This window comes from Chelonia mydas, chromosome 1 (genome assembly GCF_015237465.2).
Source record: "Chelonia mydas isolate rCheMyd1 chromosome 1, rCheMyd1.pri.v2, whole genome shotgun sequence".
Classification (NCBI taxonomy): domain Eukaryota; kingdom Metazoa; phylum Chordata; order Testudines; family Cheloniidae; genus Chelonia; species Chelonia mydas.
This window is the reverse complement of record NC_057849.1, coordinates 322,642,097-322,664,936: the sequence shown is the minus strand read 5'-3', so window position 1 is coordinate 322,664,936 and position 22,840 is coordinate 322,642,097. Positions and strand designations below refer to the sequence as shown.

Genomic DNA, 22,840 nt, shown 5'->3' with positions numbered 1-22,840 from the left:
TGCCAGTACTGGCATCTAGCATGTAAAGGATAGATTTAGCAGTCATACATTTTAAAATGTGATTTTTTTAAAAAACGTGGTAAAAAGGAGGTTTTAAGGTTAACATTTACAAGTGGGTCTCAAGATAAATTCTGTGCTGATAAATTTGGGGTTTTCCTATCATAATCCCTATATATGTGAGTTGAACATCTAATCTATATATGATCCACAGATAAGCGTACACCAGCTTGATTTTAAACATGCACTTACGTTTATTATATTTTGCTGCTACACTCTCTTAAAATGGTGGCGTTAGGAAAAGCTGCTTTGGCAGGCAATTGCAAAGATTCCTGCAGAGAGGAAGTGAAAAGACTGGGCATTCAAACAAGGGCTGCTGCCATGTTCAAAGCACAGGGGATAGTTCATAGAGCAAAATGTAGTCTTAAGTAAATGGGTTTCAGGCAATTTCAGTGTTAAGATAACATCATTAAGAGTAGAACAGATTGTGCTCAAACCCTGCTGTTTATAATTAACACAGTGCTTCCAAATACTCCAGGGTCCCCGGTAAATAGTCCTCTGCTCAGATCCACCCAGACCAATCAGAATATTTTCATCTGATTGCATGCTGGGCCAGCACCTGTTTGGACAAATCCAGGAGAGCCAAAATGCTCCTCTCCCTGGCCAGCTAAGTAGATAGAGGAACACAGCTTGCTTTAGTCATTGTCACGGTGTCCATATGGCTGTGAGGCTTGTTTTCACAAGAAATCATACAAGTACTTTATTATGTCGAAGTTCACAGTCCTGTAAACAAAAACATACAGTATTTTAGAACAATAAACCCTCGAGTGCTCAGACTGTAATCTGTTTGGTGACAATGCACACAAGACACTCTTCGCAACAGATAGCAACCAATTCCTCAGAGATAAATAAAATAAGACACTGAATTACAGAATTTAAATTGTATAATGACATCATTATTTATAGTATTAGTCTTTTGATTGTTTAAACTTTAGAAGAATTTAATACATCAATAAAGGAATCCCTTACCAAGGATTTAAAGATTGAAAGAAAGAATCTTTAGGCTGTAAAAACAAACTTAGATCTAAGTTGACAGCAATTTATTTCTTTAGCCTGGTAAACACGATACACTAGTTGGAGATGCAGAGCAGCAATCTTTTAAGCTATTAAACATTTTGTTCCTCTTCCAAACCACCTGTTTTAGCATTATGTACTGCATAACTCCTTCATCTGTACTCATTTGCAGTCTGCATTCTTTCAGTCTTGACACTAGTTGACCCATGTTCATAGCTAAATTTGAAAAATCCAAGAATGCTACTCAATAGGATAGAAGATTTTAATGTATATTTTTGTACTTTGATGGCGGGGAGATTAAAATAGCAGTGGAGTAAAACATGTAATTAATTGTTTTCTCCAAACTCATTCTGCTGTACAATCTAACATTCAGGTTTTTGGGGTTACTATTTGAATAAATGACCAAAATTACTGGATATAATGACAAGTATAAAATTAAAAAAGTATGCAGTGCTGCAAAAATAGCTGAACACAATGCAAAGTAAAGATTAACTAATTGGATGTCTTATTTGTCAGGCCACTCATTTTATATTCTTGGCTCACACATCACTTTGCAATCTACATTTTAAAAAAGTTTCTACAAAGTATTGTATTGGGCACAGAAAATCCAGAAATTCCTGAGGTATATAATCATATGTTTTCTGAAGTCTACTTATTAAAACCATTATAAAGCTAAATGAAGTGAACTATGGCAATATTATATTCTGTAATGTCACAGAGAAGTACAAGTAAGTACCTTACTTATAAGGCTTTCTAAAGTAACACTCACACATTCTGACAAACGTTAACCTTACCAGCTACTAAATGAAAAACTATTGTAATCATCATGTCATCATGATTAGTACCAGTAGTGACCGTATGACAAGACCTGCCACATTCAACACACACAAAAGCTTCCTCCTGCAGTTGCAAAGGAAGACCTGAATTAACCTACTTCTTAAATTTGGAGGTATCTGAACAATAGTTTAAAACTTCTAATGACATATGTGCCCCTTGCCTTCAAACTACAACAACCAAAAAAATGTAATAGCACGAGGCAAACAAAGGAGTTTGTCTGCAGAAGGTACGAAGACCCGCTGAAATATTTTAGAACTATGTGATAAATGGATCTCTGTGGCAGAGAAGAAAATTACTGCACACAAGTAGCATTGACCATGTAGGAATTCTACAGGGAGGAGAAATGTGACTATGTACCTCTCCACAAAGGTAACTTTGCAAACTTTAATTTCTGTTTCAAAAACAAAGGGAAATTACTTTGATTTTTCCTTGTAGAAGTCCAAAGATAAAAACCAAAGGGCTTGAATGACAGAGAGAAGGTATTACTCTATATCCTTTCAATACATCAGGCCTGCATTAGGAAATATGCTGGGTAATGGAGATGAGAAACCAGATGACTCCCACAACTGGGACTTTTATTTACTAGCAATTTGTTTTAGCACTATCATATCAAGGCACAAGAAATCAGTAGCCTGCTTGGTGGCCGAGGTGGTGAATAAGCTCCTTTTCTTCTGCTGCTGATAGGATGACTTTTCCCACAAGAGGGAGAAGCAAGCAGCGGGAGTAGAAACTAAAGGCAGGTGCACCCTTGCATGGTAGCACGATCTGCTGCAGTTTGCAAAGGAATCTTACTAGAGCACAGAGATAAGTTTCACCCTGCAGCTGGCACGATGGAGTATAGGTGGAAAAATCTCTTACGTGTAGGATTACAGCACCAACCAATTTCTTTTGTAACTACGGCCTGTCATTCTTAGAAAAACATGACAGACAGTGGGATGGAAAGGGGATAGAAATAATGGAAATGAGATAAAGAAACAGAGAAGGAAAGGGAATGAGAAAGATGTCAGAAGACATAATAGAGATTTTCAGATTCCAAGGCCAGAAGGGACCATTGTGACCATCTAAAACTTCATCAAAAATAATTCCTAGAGCATATCATGAAGAAAAACATTCAATCTTGTTTTAAAAATTGTCTGTGATGGAGATTCCGCCACGACTCTTGGTAAATTGTTTCAATGGTTAATTACTCTCACTGTTAAAAATGTACACCTTATTTCCAGTCTGAATTTTCTAGCTTCAACTTCCAGCCTTTGGAATATGTTATATCTCACTGCTAGATTGAAGAGCCCATTATTAAATATTTGTTCCACATGTAGATACCTATAGACTATATTCAAGTTACCCCTTAACATTCTCTTTTGGTAAGCTAACTAGACTGAACTCCTTTAGTCTATCACTATGTTTTCTAATCCTTTAATAATTCTCATGGCTCTTTTTTGAACGCTCTCCAATTTATCAACATCTTTCTTGTACTGTGGGCACCAGAACTGGACACAGTATTCCAGCAGCGGTCACACCAGTGCCAAATATGGAGATAAAATAACTTCTCCACTCCTACTTGAGATTCCTCTGTTTATGGACCCAAAGATCACATTAGTCCTTTTGGCCCCAGTGTTACGCTGGGAGCTCATGTTCAGCTGATGATCCAACCCCTCCTCCCCCAATCTCTTTCAGAGTCACTGCTTCCCAGGATAGAGTCTGCTATCCTGTAAGTATGGCCTACATACTTTGTTCCTAGATGTATATACTTCGCCATATTAAAATGCATATTGTTTGCTTGTGAGTAGCTTACCAAGTGATTCAGATCACCTGAATTGTGAACTGTACTCTTCATTATTTACCACTCCCCCATTTTTTTGTCATCTGCAAGCTATCATTGATGATTTTACATTTTCTTCCAGGTCATTAATAAAAATGTTAAATAGCATAGGGCCAAGAACCAATCCCTGTAGGGCCCCACCAGACATACACCTCCACTCAACGATGATTCCCTGTTTACAATTACATTTTCAGACCTATCAATTACTATCTAGGTATGGCCCCATCACTGTAGTATCTCAACAGGTCCAACTAATTGGAAACAAACATAATCTCTCCCCTTCACAAAAATAGCTTGAATAGTGTTGTGTATGCACGGGTGTATGCAGGTCCTACCGAGAGACAGCTGAGCTAACAAGTTATATTTTGCATTGAGTTCTGAAAGTGGTGAAGACTGACAACTGCTCTCTTGCAGGAGTGAGTTCCACAGTGTAGGTTCTGCTCCTGTGCTCTGAGCCTCCCTATGCTGCTGGGCCGTGTCATAGTTCCAATGGAACGTAGGTTTGGTGGAAGGTCACATTGCAAAGGGAGAGCTAATCTCTCAAGTGGCCTGGTTCAATCCAAGGGAGCACTTTGAATATCAGGACAGAGTCCTTGAACTGGATTCTATTCATTTCAGATCCAGTACAAGCAGCAGAGCACCAGGGTGCTTTTGTTCACAGCAAACTGTGTTGCAGATGAGCTGCTGTATTTTTTTTTTTTTTTTTTTAAACCAGTGGAAGTTTTTTCCAGACATCATTCACGTGGCTTAATTCCTGGGCACAGTGACTTACAATAAAGCCTGGAGGGCAGGATTGTGTGGCTCACACTCTGGCCAGGCCCTGAATCAGATAGGATTAGGCCATGTTGCATATGGAACTGGGTGTTTTTTGCTGACAAGACTATTTGGACATCCAATAACACGGAGAAGTCCAAATGAACCCAAGGCTATGAGTCACAATCTAAAGGTAGGTTCCCTCAACCGTTGGATGTGTTAGAGGCGGACAGATCTTTGAAGTGCTTCCTTTACTCCTGCCAGCATCCCATATTTTGCCTGGGTTCAGCTTTGGCTAGCTGCTCCTCATCCACGAGCTGATTCTGTATTTGATTAGACACAGAGAAAAGGTGGAGGACAGGGGTATTTATATTTGATGCAAAGGAGACGTAGGGATGATTGTTGTCTAAAGTACTGCATACGCTTCTTCCTGGGCTGTTTCACCAACTCTAACTGCTTTGTATAGCTAGTGACTAGTACGGGGAGAGCTTGAGCCTTGTCAGAGACCACAGGTAAACGAGGGCTCCAGAGGAACAGATTTTTTTTTTTCTGGTTTGATTTAACTTATATAAATTGGAGATCACACAAGAGAGAATATATAAGAATTCTCATAATCTATGCTGGTTTTTATATATTGTTGGCAACAAATTTTGTGTTAAGTGCTAAGTATTAGCTAGGGTTGGGCTACCATTGTGATGCTGCACCCCATATTCTTCATAAAATATTCTTATAATATGAATATGGTATAACTAAGATACATTTTATGCAAGATGGGTCATGTGAGGTATCACTGGAAAGGTTATGATTTGCTGAATGTTATTATCCACACTTGTGTCAGTCCTGTATCTGAATTAATCAGAGCTCTTCTCTACTACCTCCCTGCCTAAGAAGGAAGACTACTGAAAACACCTGAAGAAACAAAGGAACAAAGCTGGGGAAAGGCAAGGAGACAGGGGTAGCCTGTGAAGAGAAGTAACTGGAACCCTGAGCTGCAGAAACTCTGCAACCTGCCTAAAACAACATTTAAGTGAGAAATTACTATTTGTAACCTGTTTCTTTAGTGTATTAAGCTTAGTTTGTGTGTTTTGTTTTATTTGCGGAGGAACCTGCTTTGTTCTGTTTGCTATCCCTTATAATCACTTAAAATTTACCTTTTGTAGTTAACAAACTTGTTTTTTGTTTATTTCAAAACCCAGTTTGTGCAATTCATAGCCTGGGGGGGGGGGGGGGGAGAGGTGAGAAGAGCGGTGCATATCTTCCTCCACATTGAGGGAGGGGGGATTTTTATGAGCTTACGCTGTATAGAGATCTACACAGCGCAAGACAATATAATTTTGGGTTTACACTCCAGGGGGTGTGTGAACAAGAGTGCTGGGCATCCCCTAGCTGAGTCCTCCCACAGAGAGCTGATTGCAGACTCTGTGTGATTCTACAGCTGGGTGTGTCCCTGCCTGTGTGCGTGTGTTGGAAAGGGGCTTGAGAGTCTGTCACAGCAGCACAGTGTAAGGGAAACCCAGGCTGATAGGACAGGTGGGCTCAGTGGGATCCCAGCACATCCGATGGCACCCCAAAGGGGGGAGGGTCCAACCCATCAGAACCATAATGTGCTTTTTGACAATGTAGTGGATCACCATTTTAGAGCAATATTTTCATGGAAAAAGCACTGATCTGTATTAGGGACATAGAATACATTACAGTGTTCACAATTGGGGTTCTGACTTAAGTCTGATAACATAAAACCAACTTAAAACTGAATGAGCTAAACTTATCCCTCTGTAATTCCACTAGCAATTAATACAATGCAGTTTCTAACCTGAAGGCTGGTATTTTGTTGAGGCTAAAATGCTCTTTGAAGCTAAAACCCAAGCAACAGGAAAAGAATTGGACATCTATGAAGCCAAAAGTTTGGTGGCTTGCCCAAGAATTTTTTTTTTTTTTTTTAATTTAAGTGATCAATATAACCTGATTATCTAGTACAGACGCTCCCCGGGTTACGCAAGACCCGACTTACACAAATTCGCACTTACGGAAAAAGTTCCATAAGCCAAAAATAGAATTTTTGAGTTGCGGAAATATTTGCGTAACGTATGGGTATACGTTTCTGACTTACGCAAATTCGAGTTATGCAAGGCTTTCCGGAATGGAACGATTGCGTAAGTCAGGGGGCTGTATATTATCATTGTGGATTTTTGTTTCACTTTTTTCTTTGTATAATCTTTTTCTTTGATTTCTTAACTCCTCATAAGACTTGTACTTTGTTGTATTCTGAATTTGATATAAGGTCTATATTTGCATAGCTTTTTCTTTTGATGATCAATCATCTTGTGCTTCTGATTTGCTTGTTACAGTGAGTTCCTTCCCCATTGCAAAAACAGAAGAGAAAAAACCCAAAATGTATTTTAAGAACAATCCAAGGATATCTGCATTTAATAAGTAAGTCTTGATTTCAGAGAGATGCTATTTGGACACAATTACCAGGTTAATTAGAATTTGTAACCAGAAATCTGTTAACAGATTGGTATTGAAAGTCTTTGGTGTTTTATTTTTCATTAGTTTTGAAACTAATAATTATAAAGTAAATTAAAAAGATAATATTCCAGTATTCTTATTAGATATTGTGCAAATTTCTGCTATTATTTTTCTACACAAGTCCAAGTCAATATTTAAAGATTCTCTTATGTTGCAAACTGAACCTCCTATAATTCACAAGATACCTCCTCAGAATCCTTATCTGTTTTTAAGGTAATTTTGAAAAATGCTGGTAACTAAGCCCAGAAGGCTACAAACATCAAAACATCAGAGTAACTTGGCAAAGACAGCTCACTGGAAATTTCATAAGACCTCCCCATGTTGCAGGAGCAAAAAACTAGAGCTACAGACTTTGAGCCACATCTGTCAAGCAAAAGCTTTCTGTCCCAACTGAAAGCAAGTACCTTGTAAGTAAAAACAAAAGCCTCCAAAATAAAACAACACAATATAAGGAATATTTTTAAAGAAATTCAAACCACTTCAATAAGGCTGATTTCCTTTATTGTATTTTGAACTAGCATAACAAATCCCGGCAACAGCAATGCAGGAGTGGTTCTTGTTGATTCTTTTCTCTCCATTCTTCAACTCAGTACTGAGGGGCTGTCAGCTGCAAAGCATTCAGCAATAGAGAATCTCATGGTCTGTCACAGGGTGCTTCTTAGTTGTCTCTTAGAAAAGCATGCAGATTCCTTCCTTGCCAGGCAGCTGACAGTGAGAGGCTATGACATTGTTAGCTACAATCTTCATGGAAAATGTGGCAGAGCCATTTATGTGAAGTTTGAAATTTATGTGGAGGCCCTACCAACTATTTTGCTGCACTGTGATATTGTAAGAGTTAGTCAGTTTGAAGTTGTTTCTAAGCCTGCTGATGTAGCCTGAAACAACCCATCTTTACAAACACTTCAACATCCATCCATCTGTTGGAGCTTCAACAATCACCACACCTCCTGAGGCTATAAGAGAATCTGACAAGAATGGACTGGATCTCACAGACTGGGCTTCTATAAATGATCTATCGTTGTTGTATTACCTTACGCAGACAGCCACTTTTTCTCCCCATGATGGAAGCACTGCTGTTCTCCTGACCTCATCTGGGACATCTCAACAGGGGGCTGTGAAATTACACTCCATATTTTTCATAGAAATATGGTTATGATATGAATATGGTACAACTAAGTTATACTTTATGCAAGATGGCCCACGTGAGGTATCATTTGAAAGGTCATGATTTACTGAATGTGTTTATCCAATTTCTATGCATGTATCATTTTTGTATCTGAAGCTGGGAATATTGACCACGTCTCTGTATTTCAAATGTGCTATGTTGGATGAGGCCAAACAATGTTAGTGGCTTACTGAAGAAATGCACACAAGCATAAAGATTACCCCAGGAACTGTGTGCAATAGAAAGCTCTCAGAGATAGCTCTACACAATGGGAACGGTTTGATCCGGGTCAGATAGCACTACACAATGGGAATTGTTTGACCCAGATCACAGCAAAAAAGCTTTCCAGCAAGTGGGGGGAAGATATAAAAGAGGGACACTGACAACAGGAGAGGACCTCACTCTCCCTACAACACACCTGAAATCACCTGAGGAACAAAGACTGAACTGTGGGAAGTGATGGTCCCAGGCTGGAAGGATTTTTAGCCTGTGTAAGAAAACCTGGAAAAGCCAAGGCAACTTGTGCCTTAAGAATCTGCCAGCCTGTTTATCACTCAGGGTGAGAATCTGCTAATTTGTATCCTACCTATCTAGGTGTGTTAAGCTCAGTTTGTGTGTTTTGTTTCATTTGCTTAGTAATCTGCTTTGTTCTGTTTGCTATTCCTTGAACCACTTAAAATCTGCCTTTTATAGCTAATAAAATTTGTTTTGTTTATTATTAAACCCAGTTTATGCAATTTCTAACTGGGGAGGGTGGACAAGAAGTCATGCACATCTCTTTTTACACTGAGGAAGAGGGCAGATTTTTATGAGCTTGTGCTATGCAGATATTTCTATACAGTGCAAGACAGTATTATTTTGGGTTATTAAGGGGTGTGCACGTGAGTGCTGGGGGAGTCCTCTCACATAGAGCTGACTTCAGTCTGTGTCTGCAGCAGAGCGTGGCCCTACCTGTGTGTGTGCTGCAAGAGGCCGAAGAGCCTAATTCAGCAAAGCAGGGAGCGGGAACCCAGGCTGGTTGAGCAGGAGAGGCTCAGTGAAATCCCAGTACATCAGGTGGCATCCCAGAAGGGGGGTCCAACTCGTCACAGGGGCCAACAGTTACCAGCCTGCTGTGGAGTTCTTGGAAACTTCCCACACAGCCAGTACCTGTCCCCTTCTGCCCCATTCTTATTCTGCTAGGAGTGACAATCTCCATAATAACCACTATTCCTAGATTATGATGGAATTATAGAAGGGAAGACTGGAAAAAACTGTCAGTTGATCAGTGAGTACATAGTGTGCATACCACATAATATTCTGAAGAAAACGCTTACACTTGCTTCTCAAGAGCAATTTTTGAAGCAGCCACTAAATCCATCCCATGTGGCTAACAAAAGACTTGTGTATCCCGCTTAGATGTAGAATGCACTGAACTTCTGAAGCAGTGTGAAAAATCTGGTAACTTAGAGACAGCAAACCACTGACTACCTCTATGTCTGTTTCAGGGAACGTTAGGAATAAGTTACATCAACTACAGATGTGACAAGGTCTAGCAGGAAAGCACAGTCATTCAGAAGGAAGCTTAGCACAGCACAGAAACCACTAACCACACACCAGTGAAAGTGTCCCCAAACAGCATCACCACACACCTAACCAATATGACAAAAGCCAACAAGAACAAGCCATTTGAGGAATCAGTAAAGAGGGAATGGCACCCATAAAGACTGTCCCCACCTTCATGTGAATACATCTTTCAGCCTTTATCCACTGAAGATGTGGAGAGAGCACTTCCGAAAGCAAGAAAAACATGTGGCCTGGACAAGATTGCACCAGAAATTCTGTTTCATCTTCATAAGAAGAGCATAAAATGATCGTCAACAGCTATACCAAAACTGGGAAAGCACCAATCAATTCCAGCTAGCTACCATACGATAATCACTTCTGAGTTGTACTTACAAACTTTTGGAGCAATTAATTCCGCAAAGAATCATGCCCATAGTAGAACAGGATCTTTGTGATGAACAGGGCAAGGTTCCACTTACCACCTGCACAGAAAATGGTTTGCAACAGAAGGAAAAAAGACAGAGCTGTGTTTCTTGACTACTGTCTGGCACATTGGCCTGTTGATCATGTTGTCAAAGATGTCACCCCGATGGGTGTTATAGCTACAGAAATGATCTTTTGAAACAGACAATTCCAGGTGATGCTAGGAAATAAACTGAGCACACAGAGGATCCAGAAGAACAGATTCCCTCAGGGATCTGTTTTTGCCCTACCTTTTTCAATACATTTACAGAAAGATCTGCCTCCAACAATCTTGAAGCCATTTAAGTATGTGGATGACATCTGCCTAGCTTCAAGAGACAGGGACTTCAAAAAGACTAAGGACAATCTGAACCAAAATATGGCAGCTATCAGCGGCTACTTCAATAATTGGTGTCTTAAACACAGTGTGTCAAAGACAGCGTCCTCATGTTTTCACCTCAGAGGACTCAATATCTTGAATGGAAAATGATCAGCACATGAAAAATCACGGAGTAGGTCCTCAAAGAATCAATCCTGAAGCACTTACATGAGAGGAAAGTGATCAGGAACAGTCAGCATGGATTCACCAAGGGAAGGTCATGCCTGACTAATCTAATCGCCTTCTATGATGAGATTACTGGTTCTGTGGATGAAGGGAAAGCAGTGGATGTATTGTTTCTTGACTTTAGCAAAGCTTTTGACATGGTCTCCCACAGTATTCTTGTCAGCAAGTTAAAGAAGTATGGGCTGGATGAATGCACGAAAAGGTGGGTAGAAAGATGGCTAGATTGTCGGGCTCAACGGGTAGTGATCAATGGCTCCATGTCTAGTTGGCAGCTGGTGTCAAGTGGAGTGCCCCAGGGGTCGGTCCTGGGGCCAGTTTTGTTCAATATCTTCATAAATGATCTGGAGGATGGTGTGGATTGCACTCTCAGCAAATTTGTGGATGATACTAACTAGGAGGAGTGGTAGATACGCTGGAGGGCAGGGATAGGATACAGAGGGACCTAGACAAATTGGAGGATTGGGCCAAAAGAAATCTGATGAGGTTCAATAAGGATAAGTGCAGGGTCCTGCACTTAGGACGGAAGAACCCAATGCACCGCTACAGACTAGGGACCGAATGGCTAGGCAGCAGTTCTGCGGAAAAGGACCTAGGGGTGACAGTGGACGAGAAGCTGGATATGAGTCAGCAGTGTGCCCTTGTTGCCAAGAAGGCCAATGGCATTTTGGGATGTATAAGTAGGGGCATAGCGAGCAGATCGAGGGACGTGATCGTTCCCCTCTATTCGACATTGGTGAGGCCTCATCTGGAGTACTGTGTCCAGTTTTGGACCCCACACTACAAGAAGGATGTCGATAAATTGGAGAGTCCAGCGAAGGGCAACAAAAATGATTAGGGGTCTGGAACACATGACTTATGAGGAGAGGCTGAGGGAACTGGGATTGTTTAGTCTGCAGAAGAGAAGAATGAGGGGGGATTTGATAGCTGCTTTCAACTACCTGAGAGGTGGTTCCAGAGAGGATGGTTCTAGACTATTCTCAGTGGTAGAAGAGGACAGGACAAGGAGTAATGGTCTCAAGTTGCAGTGGGGGAGGTTTAGGTTGGATATTAGGAAAAACGTTTTCACTAGGAGGGTGGTGAAACACTGGAATGCGTTACCTAGGGAGGTGGTAGAATCTCCTTCCTTAGAAGTTTTTAAGGTCAGGCTTGACAAAGCCCTGGCTGGGATGATTTAATTGGGGACTAGTCCTGCTTTGAGCAGGCGGTTGGACTAGATGACCTCCTGAGGTCCCTTCCAACCCTGATATTCTATGATTCTATGACCCAAAGCCAATGTATCTAGGTGTAAGAGAAGGTTACTCACCTTGTGCAGTAACTGAGGTTCTTCGAGATGTGTTCCTCTGTGAGTGCTCCATTTTAGGTGCTTGTGCACCCTGTGCCTCTAGTTGAGAATTTCAACAGCAGTACCCAACTAGGCCACACATTCGCTCTCCCCATCTCACACCTGTGATGGTGGTTGATTAGCACTGTGCGGCCTCCCCACCTCTCAGTTCCTTCTCTACTGCAGAGTATTGATGAGAACTCTGAAGTGGAGGTGAGGAGGGAGGGTAGTGGAGCACTCATAGGGACACACATCTCGAAGAACCTTAGTTACTGCACAAGGTGAGTAACTCTCTCTTCTTCAAGTGATGTCCTTGTGGGTGCTCCACTTTAGGTGACTGTGCCCCTTGGTGGGAGGAGGGATTCGGAGTTGGTTATGAATAGACAAGAGGACAATGTGTCCCAGCCATGTGTCAGATGCTTAGACCTGATCAATGACGTAGTGTTGTATGAATGTGGGAGGTGATGTCCAACTATATGTTTTGCAAATGTCGATAATAGTCATGTTGTTCAGGAAGGCAGCCAGTGTGGCTACAGATCTCGTGAAGTGTGTTCTGACCCATGGGGGGTAGGGTTGTAGGTCATGTTGTCAGTAACAGAGGTAGATGCAATCTGAAATTCATCTGGAAAGTCTCTGCTTAGCAATGGGTTACCTTTGGAACGTTCCGTGGTGGAGAGGAACAATTTAGGAGTTTTCCTGAACAACTTGGTCTGTTCAAGATAAAAGGCTAGCATTGTTCTGATGTCCAGGGTGCGGAAAATTGCCTCTTCTCTATCCTTGTGAGGTTTAGGGAAGAACGTGGGAAGATGCCTAGGTTGATGAATGTGGAAGGAAGAAGAAACTTCAAGCAAAACTTTAGGGTGAGATCTGAGAGTGACCTGCCATAAGAGCCCCTATTTCTCCCACATGTCTAGCGGACATGATGGCAGCTAGGAAGGCTACTTTCATGGAAAGATGTAGAAGAGAACATATGGCCAAAAGTTCGAATGGGGCAGTTGTGAGAGATCGAAGCACCGAAGTCAGGTCCCACAGGGACATTGGGGGCTCTGGGTAGAGGTTGCATACTCCCTGGAGGAATCTTGGTAATTGGGTGAGCAAATTGGGTTATCATAAGGGGTGGTTCTAGAGCAATGCTGTTTGCCCCATTCATTAACTCCATTGACTACCAATGAATTTGGTTGAGGGTGTATGAATAGGAATTCCATCCCTTTTGAAGGGACATAATATTTTTTGTTCTCCCTCTTACATGTGGTGGGATGGTAGCGGGTGAAAGATGATTGTGGCAGGTTCCATGAATGCTGTGTTAATCAGGAGGGCCATCTTGGAGGAGGCGGACGTGTGGAGTATGTCCAAGAGCTCGTGATGTGACTTAGAGATCTCTAGGGGTATCTGGGGTGTGTCTGCTATTCTTTTGAAGAGTTCTTGGAAATTTCTGAAATCATCTCCAGCAGTAGGCAGAGGGGGCACGATAGTCTCGTCTGGCGAGAATGAAGTGGTGGTAGCAGGAGCTGCCTCCTGATCTAAGACTACTTCTATCTCCTCAAAGGTCTGTTCGGGAGGGGCATCTGTTGGCACTGTGAGTTTTGGTGAAGAGTGCCTATGTACCTTCATGGTGCCACTCAGGTTTGGGGCAATACTGTCTATAAGCTGCCTGCGGGTCCCAGAATGCACACTGATGTGGGAAGGGCATAGGCTTAGGCCCCAACAGGTGACCGTACCATCCCTGAAAATCAGGCTGCGGCACATGTTTAGGGTGCTCCTGATGTGCAGACCAAACACTGCCTTGTATAGATGAAGAGTGTTGGGAGGAGAAAGCCTCCCCTTTCTCATCCCCCTCACTACAGAAAGGAGGGGCAGATCTAGTTGGTGGCGTGAGTGGCCGTGAAACTACGAAAGCAGTATCAGTACCGAGGAGAGGTGATTCTGGTACTGGGACAATCGTCAGATCCTTTGGTGCAAGAAACTGTTGAGGTTGCAGTACTGATGAAGGTATCTGTGTGGAAGGCGGTATGGAGAATTGTGGTGGTACTGGGAGACAACGAGGTACCGATGGGAACGGAGCCGGTGTAGACCATGCAGAGGATGGCGTGGTAATCTGTGGTGCAGTATCTATGCTGTGCATCATAGAGCCAAGAGGTGACATTGTTGTCTGTAGCATGCAGAGTCGCTCGGTACCAAGCGCTTTGTCTGTGCTATTGGTGCTGAAGTGGAGGGGGCAGTCTTCTCTGCCCTCTTCTTAGAGCCTGCCTGCTTAGGGTCTGTGGCTTTGACAGAAGCGCCGGGAACGGCGGTCTGCTGACTCAAAGGTACTAAGCTGCGGCGTGGTCGGTACCGATGTAGTGGACAGAGTCAGAGAACGCTTCCTCTGACACAGTCTTGGTAGGGGGAGTGTTAGCTCTCCTCTGTCCACGTCGTTTAGGAGACAGGTTCCTTCCTTGCAGGGTAGAGGAGAGGGAACTGTCAGAAACCGCATGTGGTGATAGGGCGACAGGAGAAGTTTGAGATCCCGAGTCTGAGGCGGGAAGGAGGGACTTCTCCGTCAGGATAAATTTTGGTTTAAGGTCCCTCACTTCCCTTGTCTGGGCCTTAAGACTGTGGCACTGTGTGCACTTTTGGGATACATGAGTTTCCCCCAGGCACCGGACACACTGCAAGCGTCCGTTGGAGACTGGAATTGCCTCGTGACAGGAGAGGCAGCATTTAAAGCCAGGAGACCCTGGCATTCTGAGGAAAAATAATGTTCCTTAAGGGGATGAAATGAAAGAATTTTTTTTTTAAATGTGGAGAAAAGTAGTAAAGGGGTCTTAATCAAAAAACCTAATTACACTATACTAATTGACTAATCTAACTAAACTAATTCTGAGGTAAATTGAGTGAAAGCACTGCCAGAGCTCCGACTAGGGACCAAGGGCAACTGAGAAGGAACTGAGAAGGGGGGTGGCCCGACACTGCTAATCAACTGCCGCCACAGGCGAGAGCCGAAGAGAGCGCATGTGCAGCCTGGCCAGATACTGCTGTCAAAGTTCTCCGACCAGAGGCTCAGAGCGCACAATCACCTAAAGTGGAGTTCCCACAGGGTCATCACTCAAAGAAGAACTCAAGGTTGTACACTTAAGTACCTAAAAGGACACTTCACCAAGGTAGTTCAGGAGATTAAGAACTGAAATGGCCTTCTAAATAAGCTAGTAGGCTCAACTGGGGGAGTTAAAGTGCAAACACTCTGCTACTCAGTTGGAGAACAACAGGAACAATAAGACCAAAAAACACCAAGTGGTTACCAGTCCTTTTTAATATCCCACCTCCTAATATCCCACCTCCTATCAGGTGTTGTATTGCAGCAAAAATACAGGAGATGCCACAACTACCACTTTTTAAAAGATACATGAGAGGTGCATTGCCGCCGACTCATCAGCACATGACCAATCTGGAGTATGTTAGCAACCATCTCTACAGCGGATGCTGTCACATTATGGTGAGCAGAATGGGAATGAGGGGCTCTCTGTCAGAGACTCCATCACCACTCAGCATGATGAGAGACAGTGTGGCAGCTCAATGCCAGGCAATCTCTTGTAGAAATTCAACCATTTCAGATGTGGAGTGGTGAGATGTGTGTGAAATGACCACACCTGGTGACTCAGGAACAGCCCTCTGTATTGCTGCGGTGCAGTTGAGGATGCTGCACACCTACCAAAGGCTGCTCATCTTGTGCTGGTCTATCCCTGATGCTACTGAATGGCTAAAATGTGTGTGATGTCTACTTAAACTCTTTGATATTTTTGACTCATACATCTGTTTTATCTCCCTACTTTATATTTTGAACCTTTTCCCATTTTTATTAAGCTACTGGTACTTGTGCATTTGCTAATAACAGTGGAAATTAGTAAAAACACAACAGAAAATCCCAAACCTGTCAATACACTGAATGGTGTATGGAGAGTTACGATAACATCAATACCAAGGATATGAATTTTGAGCCACCTCCCTATGTATGCAATAAAAATTTGGTAGAGGGTCTTAACTCTTTATTTTCATTGTTGCAGAGACCACAACTATCAAAACATGGATGCAAAGAAAAGAGGAAGGATGGCCTTGAGGTGAAAGAACTAGACTGGGATTCAGGAGATCTGGGTTCATGTCTCAGTTCTGCTACTGACTTTTTAATGTGATCTTGGGCAAGTCATAGTCTCTCTGGGCCTTGATTCCACAGAATAATATTTTCCCTTTTTTTGTCTTGCCAATTTAAATAAACTCTTTCAAGCAGGAACTCTCTCATTATATATCTGTATAAAGCCTAGCACAATGAAGGCCTAACTTTGGATGTTGTCTCTATCTACTACCGGAATACAAACAAACAATCTATTCAGTCCTCTACTGTGCACTGCAGGAAGCCAGTATAAATGGTTAAACAAATAATTGGTTTTGAAACCTAAACCTTTTATACAGGTCAGTGCATGGAACATTAAATGCTATTTAACAATCTTACCTTGCAATAGCCCTGATGAAGTCTAGAGAGACTGTACATTTGTACTTTGGTCCATCAAGCTTGTCATCATGGCCAACCAAGGTCAAAAGCTGGAGTGTCACAAGAGAGGTGATCTAGAAACAGAGACATCACTGAAACATTACTCACTTTTGCAAACAGGAATAACAATGACCAAATTTTCATTTGTCACCAACATAACTTTTGCAAGGTCACCGAATGTCCCATATTTCATAAGGAAGTTCTACATTTGGCTATACTGTTCCACTGTTCTGAAACCAGCTGAAATTCACATGACCAGTTCTGCAGCAGGAGCAGCCTTATGCATAGGTTGAAACCTAGGGCACTTCATATCAGAAGTTACCCTGAAATTCTTCTTAAATACCTCTACAGTTCCGTTATCTACCTGCATTGGCAGTTTCTAAGTCTTGACAGCCACCTGAGACATACATCAAGTTCACGTCCCTCACATGTGGAGACCACCTTTTCGAATCGTCATACTCAGAGTTTTATACCCCAGAGCCCATTGTGCCAGATTAGACCACATTTCAAAAACTCATTGAATCACCCTACCCTGCCATGAGAAAGAAGCCCCAAGGTTGGAAGGCAGGATGAAGGGTCCTGAAGATCATGTGCTAAGCCAAAAACCCATCCCTTGGGGAGTGGGCCAGGAAGGAAAGAGAGAGGTATGTGTGTGTGTGTGCACACATGTATAGACACTCGCACACACACACTATCTTGAGAGATCGATCAATGTGTACAGATAGACATTTCTCTCTCTTTTCCTTCTTCCAAAAGATGATCTCTTAGCAGAGTTGGATATGTATGTATCAATACATACATATATACATACACACACACACACGCACATTCAATGCCATTAAAGTCTTGATAGTTTCCACACTGTAGTATTGAGGGTATACACCATAGTAAACACAGGGAATACACTTTGCTGCTTACTTTAAATGGTGCCCAAGCACACACTAAAAATAAAAGAAAGGAATGAGTATGGAGACCCTAGAAAAAGTGTGAATGGTGAGAAACAAACGAGAGAGAGAGAGAAAGAAAATGACAGAAAGGCGGAAGTACAAATGTAGAGATATAGGAAAAGAGTGAAGCTGGGAGATACAGAAATAGAAGGGAAAAAGACACAAGAAATACAATATGAAAATACATTTAGTTTAATAGAACTCCTGAAGGCTAATCTGTGTTAAGTGTGTCCCTCAAGGGTGATTTTTATTGTTATTATTATTATTATTATCATCATCAGCTGTAGTAATAAATATTTATACTGTATTATACTAGCACCCAAAGACTGCAGTCAGGATTTAGGTCCAGTTGTGCTGGGCACTGTACAAATACAGAAAAGAGATAATCCATACCATAAAGGGTTTATAGGCTAAAGCCAAACTGTTATTTACAGGGTTTATTTTTAAATTGTCCACATTGGTGGCTATTTTCTCCTTCTGACTCCAAGATTGAGGGCGGGATGCCAAAAAGTTCTTTGCCAAAGGCATCTCTGAACTTGGTGTGGTGTGCAGGTGAGTTCACTGATCAGTGTCCCACTAGCTCTGCTTGCCACTGCAGAGCAAGCTGGGTACTAGCCACAAGAGGAAAGCTTTTTGCTCAGAGCACAATGGACTTTGTAGCAACTAGCCATCAGGACTCTGCTGGGGTAAAAGGAAGAAATGAAGGCCCCATTATCCCCAACTCCATCATCTGGAATGACAAGAGGATGACAGACAAAGACAAAACTATGCCACCATCTTTAGCCCGCACACCATTACTGGCTGCTCAAGCTTTGTCTTTGTCTGGCTCCTAACTGTCACATTTACTCCTGGGGGAATTCTGTGCCAAAATATTAAAAATTCTGCATATTTTGTCAAAATAACACAACATAATCACTCCAGTTTCATTATGTTGGTAATTTATTTCAAAATAGCTGTCAACAAGTGTGTCAACAATACAGACAACAGCAAAAAATATTCCCCCAGGAGTAGAGAGTTAAAAAAATCCCTAACAAACCAGTTCCAATTGGGGAGCGCTGGAGTGGGCTGTCTGGGGCCCCCAGAGCCCAGACACCCGCACTTCCACCCCCCCCCCCCAGCCCAGTTGCAGGGCACCCCCTGGCCCAGACACCCACACCCCTTTTCCCCCAGAGCCAAGCCATGGGGCACCCCCTGGCCCAAACATCAGTCTCCCCCTCCCATACACCAGCCCTCCCTCCCCACAGAGCCCAACCATGGGGCAGCCCCCAGCCCTCCTCCCCAGAGCCCTGCTGTGAGGCAGCCACCAGCCCATACACCAGCCCTCCTCTCCCCACAGAGCCCAGCCGTGGGGCAGACAAAGGCTGAAGGGAAAGGAGGACATTGGTGAAGATACATACATTAAGAGTATAGCAGTAGGAATATATTACTGACCACCTGACCAGGATGGTGGTGATGACTGAAATGCTTCAGGGAGATTAGAGAGGCTACAAAAACAGAAAACCCAATAATAATGGGGGATTTCAACTATCCCCATATTGATATATACCCATATGTCACCTCAGGAAGATGTCAAGCTGTCTGGAGGGGCTCAAGAGCATGAGTACCAACTTCAAGGCAGACCACTAAGAAACAGGGCACAAACCCCTTACTGATTGTGAGTTCTGTACTTAAATTTCACCAACCAAGTATCAAGTGTAAACTCCTCAGGCACTATAACAGCCTGACGACGGAGTCACAGACAGTCCCTGGGTAATCCAGTCTATCTTGCCACCTACACATGCTTGCCTCTGTAACAGATGGTCCCTTACACCAGATACTCTCAACAAATGTTTAGGTTACTTCCAATCCCAAAGGACCTGTCACTTACCACAGGTCAATTGCACTTTAGATTTTACACCGAAGACAATGCTTGTAGCCAATCCTATAATATACTAACTAAAGATTTATTTACCAAGGAAAAGGTTATTTACAAGGTTAAAGCAGGTAAACATACATACATAAATGAGTTACACTCTTAGGTGCCAAAAGGAGATAGAAACTTCTGTAATATGCAAGCTCTATATGTCCTTTAGAGCTAACCTAGGCTAAGCAGCTGGGGATCCCATCCTTATGCTTAGAAAACTTGCCCTTCCAAAAGTCGAAGCAAAACAGAGATACAGTTTCTTCTCGTCAGGATTTTTATCTTCCCTCCAGAGTTCAAGCGATGGGATGAGTTCACCCGCATGTCTCCTCTTCTTGGAGGGGAATGCAGTGGAAGACAATTAATAAAAGTCTTTGTTCTTTGATGTTTCACAATGTCTCATTTCGTTTCAATGGGCCTTCTTGGTAGGCAGGACCTAACACCCTCTGTAGGAAGCCAGCATTTTACAATAATTAATGCTCCTTTCCTGTTTGATGACTTACACAATCACAGAGGATTACAATGCAAACACTTAATATCACTTTATTATATGAGGTGCAGATGTTATAAGTGAGATTAATATATGCAGTAGGGCTGTGAAACAATTACACAAATTAATCATGATTAACTGAAGTTTTAATCAAATCATTAAATAATAGGTACTATTTATTTAAATATTTGTGGATGTTTTCTACATTTTCAAATATATTGATTTCAATTACAACACAGAGTAAAAAGTGTACAGTGCTCACTTTATATTATTATGGATTACAAATATATGCACTGTAAAAAAACAAAATAAGTATTTTTCAAGTCACCTCATAAGTACTGTAGTGCAATCTCTTTATCGTGAAAGTGCAACTTACAAATCTAGAATTTTTTTTATATATAACTGCACTCAAAAATAAAACAATGTAAAACTTGAGAGCCTACAAGTCCACTCAGTCCTAACTTCTTGTTCAGCCAATCATTAAGACAAACAAGTTTGTTTACATTTATGGGAGATAATGCTGCCTGCTTATTTACAATGTCACCTGAAAGTGAGAACAGGCATTTGCATGGCACTGTTGTAGCTGGCGTTGCAAGGTATTTACATGCCAGATATGCTAAACATTTGAATGCCCCTTCATGCTTCAACCACAATTTCAAAGAACACGCTTCCATGCTGATGATGGGTTCTGGTCGATAACGATCCAAAGCAGTGTGGACTGACGCACATTCATTTTCATCATGTAAGTCAGATGCCACCAACAGAAGGTTGATTTTCTTTTTTGGTGGTGCGTTTTGTAGTTTCTGCACCAGAGTGATGCTCTTTTAAGACTTCTGTCTGCATGTTCAACACCTCAACCCTCTCAGATTTTGGAAGGCACTTCAGATTCTTAAACCTTGGGTCGAGTGCTGTAGCTATCTTTGGAAATCTCACATTGGTATCTTCTCTGTGTTTTGTCAAATCTCCAGGGAAAGTGTTCTTAAATCAAACAACATGTGCTGGGTCGTCATCCGAGACTGCCATAACATGAAATATATGGCAGGATGAGAGTAAAACCACAGAGAAGGAGACATACAATTCTCCCCAAAGAAGTTCAGTCACAAATTTAAGTAATGCATTAATTTTTTAACAAGCGTCAGCAACGTGGAAGCATGTGCTCTGGAATGGTGGCCTAAGCGTGAAGGGGCATACGAATGTTTAGCACATCTGGCACGTAAATACCTTGCAACACTGGCTACAAAAGTGCCATGCCAATACTGTTCTCACTTTCAGGTGACACTGTAAATAAGAAGCGGGCAGCATGAACTCCCATAAATGTAAACAAACTTGTTTGTCTTGGTGATTGGCTGAACAAGAAGTTAGACTGAATGGACTTGTAGGCTCCAAAGTTTTACATCGTTTTGTTTTTGAGTGCAGTTATGTAATAAAAAAAAAAAATCTACATTTGTAAGTTGAACTCTCACAATAAAGAGATTTCACTACAGTACTTGTATGAGGTGAACTGAAAAATACTTATTTTGTTTTTTTTTTTTTACCGTGCAAATATTTGTAATAAAAAAACAGAGTGAGCACTGTACACTTTATATTCTGTGTAGTAACTGAAATCAATATATTTGAAAATGTAGAAAAACATCCAAAATATTCATAATAAATTTCAATTAGTATTCTCTTATTGTTTAATAGCAATTTTTTTTAATCTAGTTAATTTGTTTTGAGTTAATCACTTGAGTTAACTACGATTGACAGCCCTAATATGCAGCATCCTACAAGCATTTCATAAAGTATAAACACATACTTATAAACTTAGCATCTATTTTAACAATACTAACACACCGGTGAACCAGACTGGTTTCCAGCTATGTAGTGGTTAGTGTTCTGTTGAGACCTAGGGGCCTTGGCATGAGGTGGCACCTGGTCTGCCAGGCGTCACAGAAGGGATGAAGAGAGAAAATTTCTGGACACCATTAATGACTGCTCCTTGGAGCACTAGTCCTGGAACCTAGAAGGGGAGAGGCAATTCTTTATTTAGTCCTAAGTGCAGCACAGGATCTGGTCCAAGAGGTGAATATAGCTGAACTGCTCAGTAATAGTGACCATACTGTAATTAAATTTAATAGCTTTGTAGGAAGAAACGTACCAAAGAGACCCACCACAGTAACATTTAACTTCAAAAACGAGAATTTTTTTTAAACACAGAAGCTAGTTAAATGGATATTAAAAGGAACTGTCGCAAAAGTGAAATGCCTGCAAGTTGCATGGAAACTATTAAAAAAATATAACAGAGGCTGAAACTAAATGTATACCCCAAATAAAAACAAACAGTAAAAGGCCCAAAAAATGCCACATCAGCAAAACAGCAGAGTAAAAGAAGCAGTTAGCAACATAAAGGCATCCTTTAAAAACTGGAAGTCAAACTGTAGTGAGGAAAATAGAAGGGAGCGCTAACCCTGGAAAGTCAAGTATAAAAGTATAATTAGGCAGGCTAAAAAAGAATTTAAAGAACAACTAGCAAAAATTAACAGCAAAAGTATTTAAGTACATCAGAAGCAGGAAGCCTGCCAAACAATCAGTGGGGTCACTGGACGATCAAGGTGCTAAAGGAGCACTCAAGGAACATAAAGCCATTGCAGAGAAGGTAAATGAATTCCTTGCATTAGTCTTCACTGCAGAGGATGTGAGGAAGATTTCCACACCTGAGCCATTCTTTTTAGGTGACAAATCTGAGGAATTGCCCCAGATGGAGGAGTTGAGGAAGTTTTGGAACATACCAAAAAGTTAAACAGTAATAAGTTACTAGTACCAAATGGTATTCACTCAAGAGTTCTGAAGGAACCCATTTATGAAACTGCAGAACTACCAACTGTGCTATGTAATCTACTGTTGAAATCAGCCCCTGTAACTGGTGACTGGAGGA

General features: G+C 41.7%; 1 protein-coding gene across 8 annotated transcripts in view; it reads right to left on the bottom strand.

Moving 5' to 3' along the window:
* Positions 1–227: 227 nt before the first annotated feature.
* The window catches only part of ORC5 (origin recognition complex subunit 5), a 121,507-nt gene continuing 98,894 nt past the window's right edge, over positions 228–22,840 (bottom strand). For 5 of the 8 annotated variants that reach the window (XM_007063780.3, XM_027826240.3, XM_027826241.3 and 2 more), the window contains exons 14-15: positions 16,551–16,663; positions 228–780 (exon numbers count right to left, since the gene is read on the bottom strand). In XM_007063780.3, the coding sequence (XP_007063842.1) occupies positions 735–780; positions 16,551–16,663 (159 nt within the window). In that variant the 3' untranslated portion in view covers positions 228–734. Of the gene's footprint in view, positions 781–16,550; positions 16,664–19,615; positions 19,883–22,840 lie in introns of all 8 variants that reach the window. The other 3 variants (XR_006292377.1, XR_006292376.1, XR_005223792.2) reach the window with 2 other exon arrangements.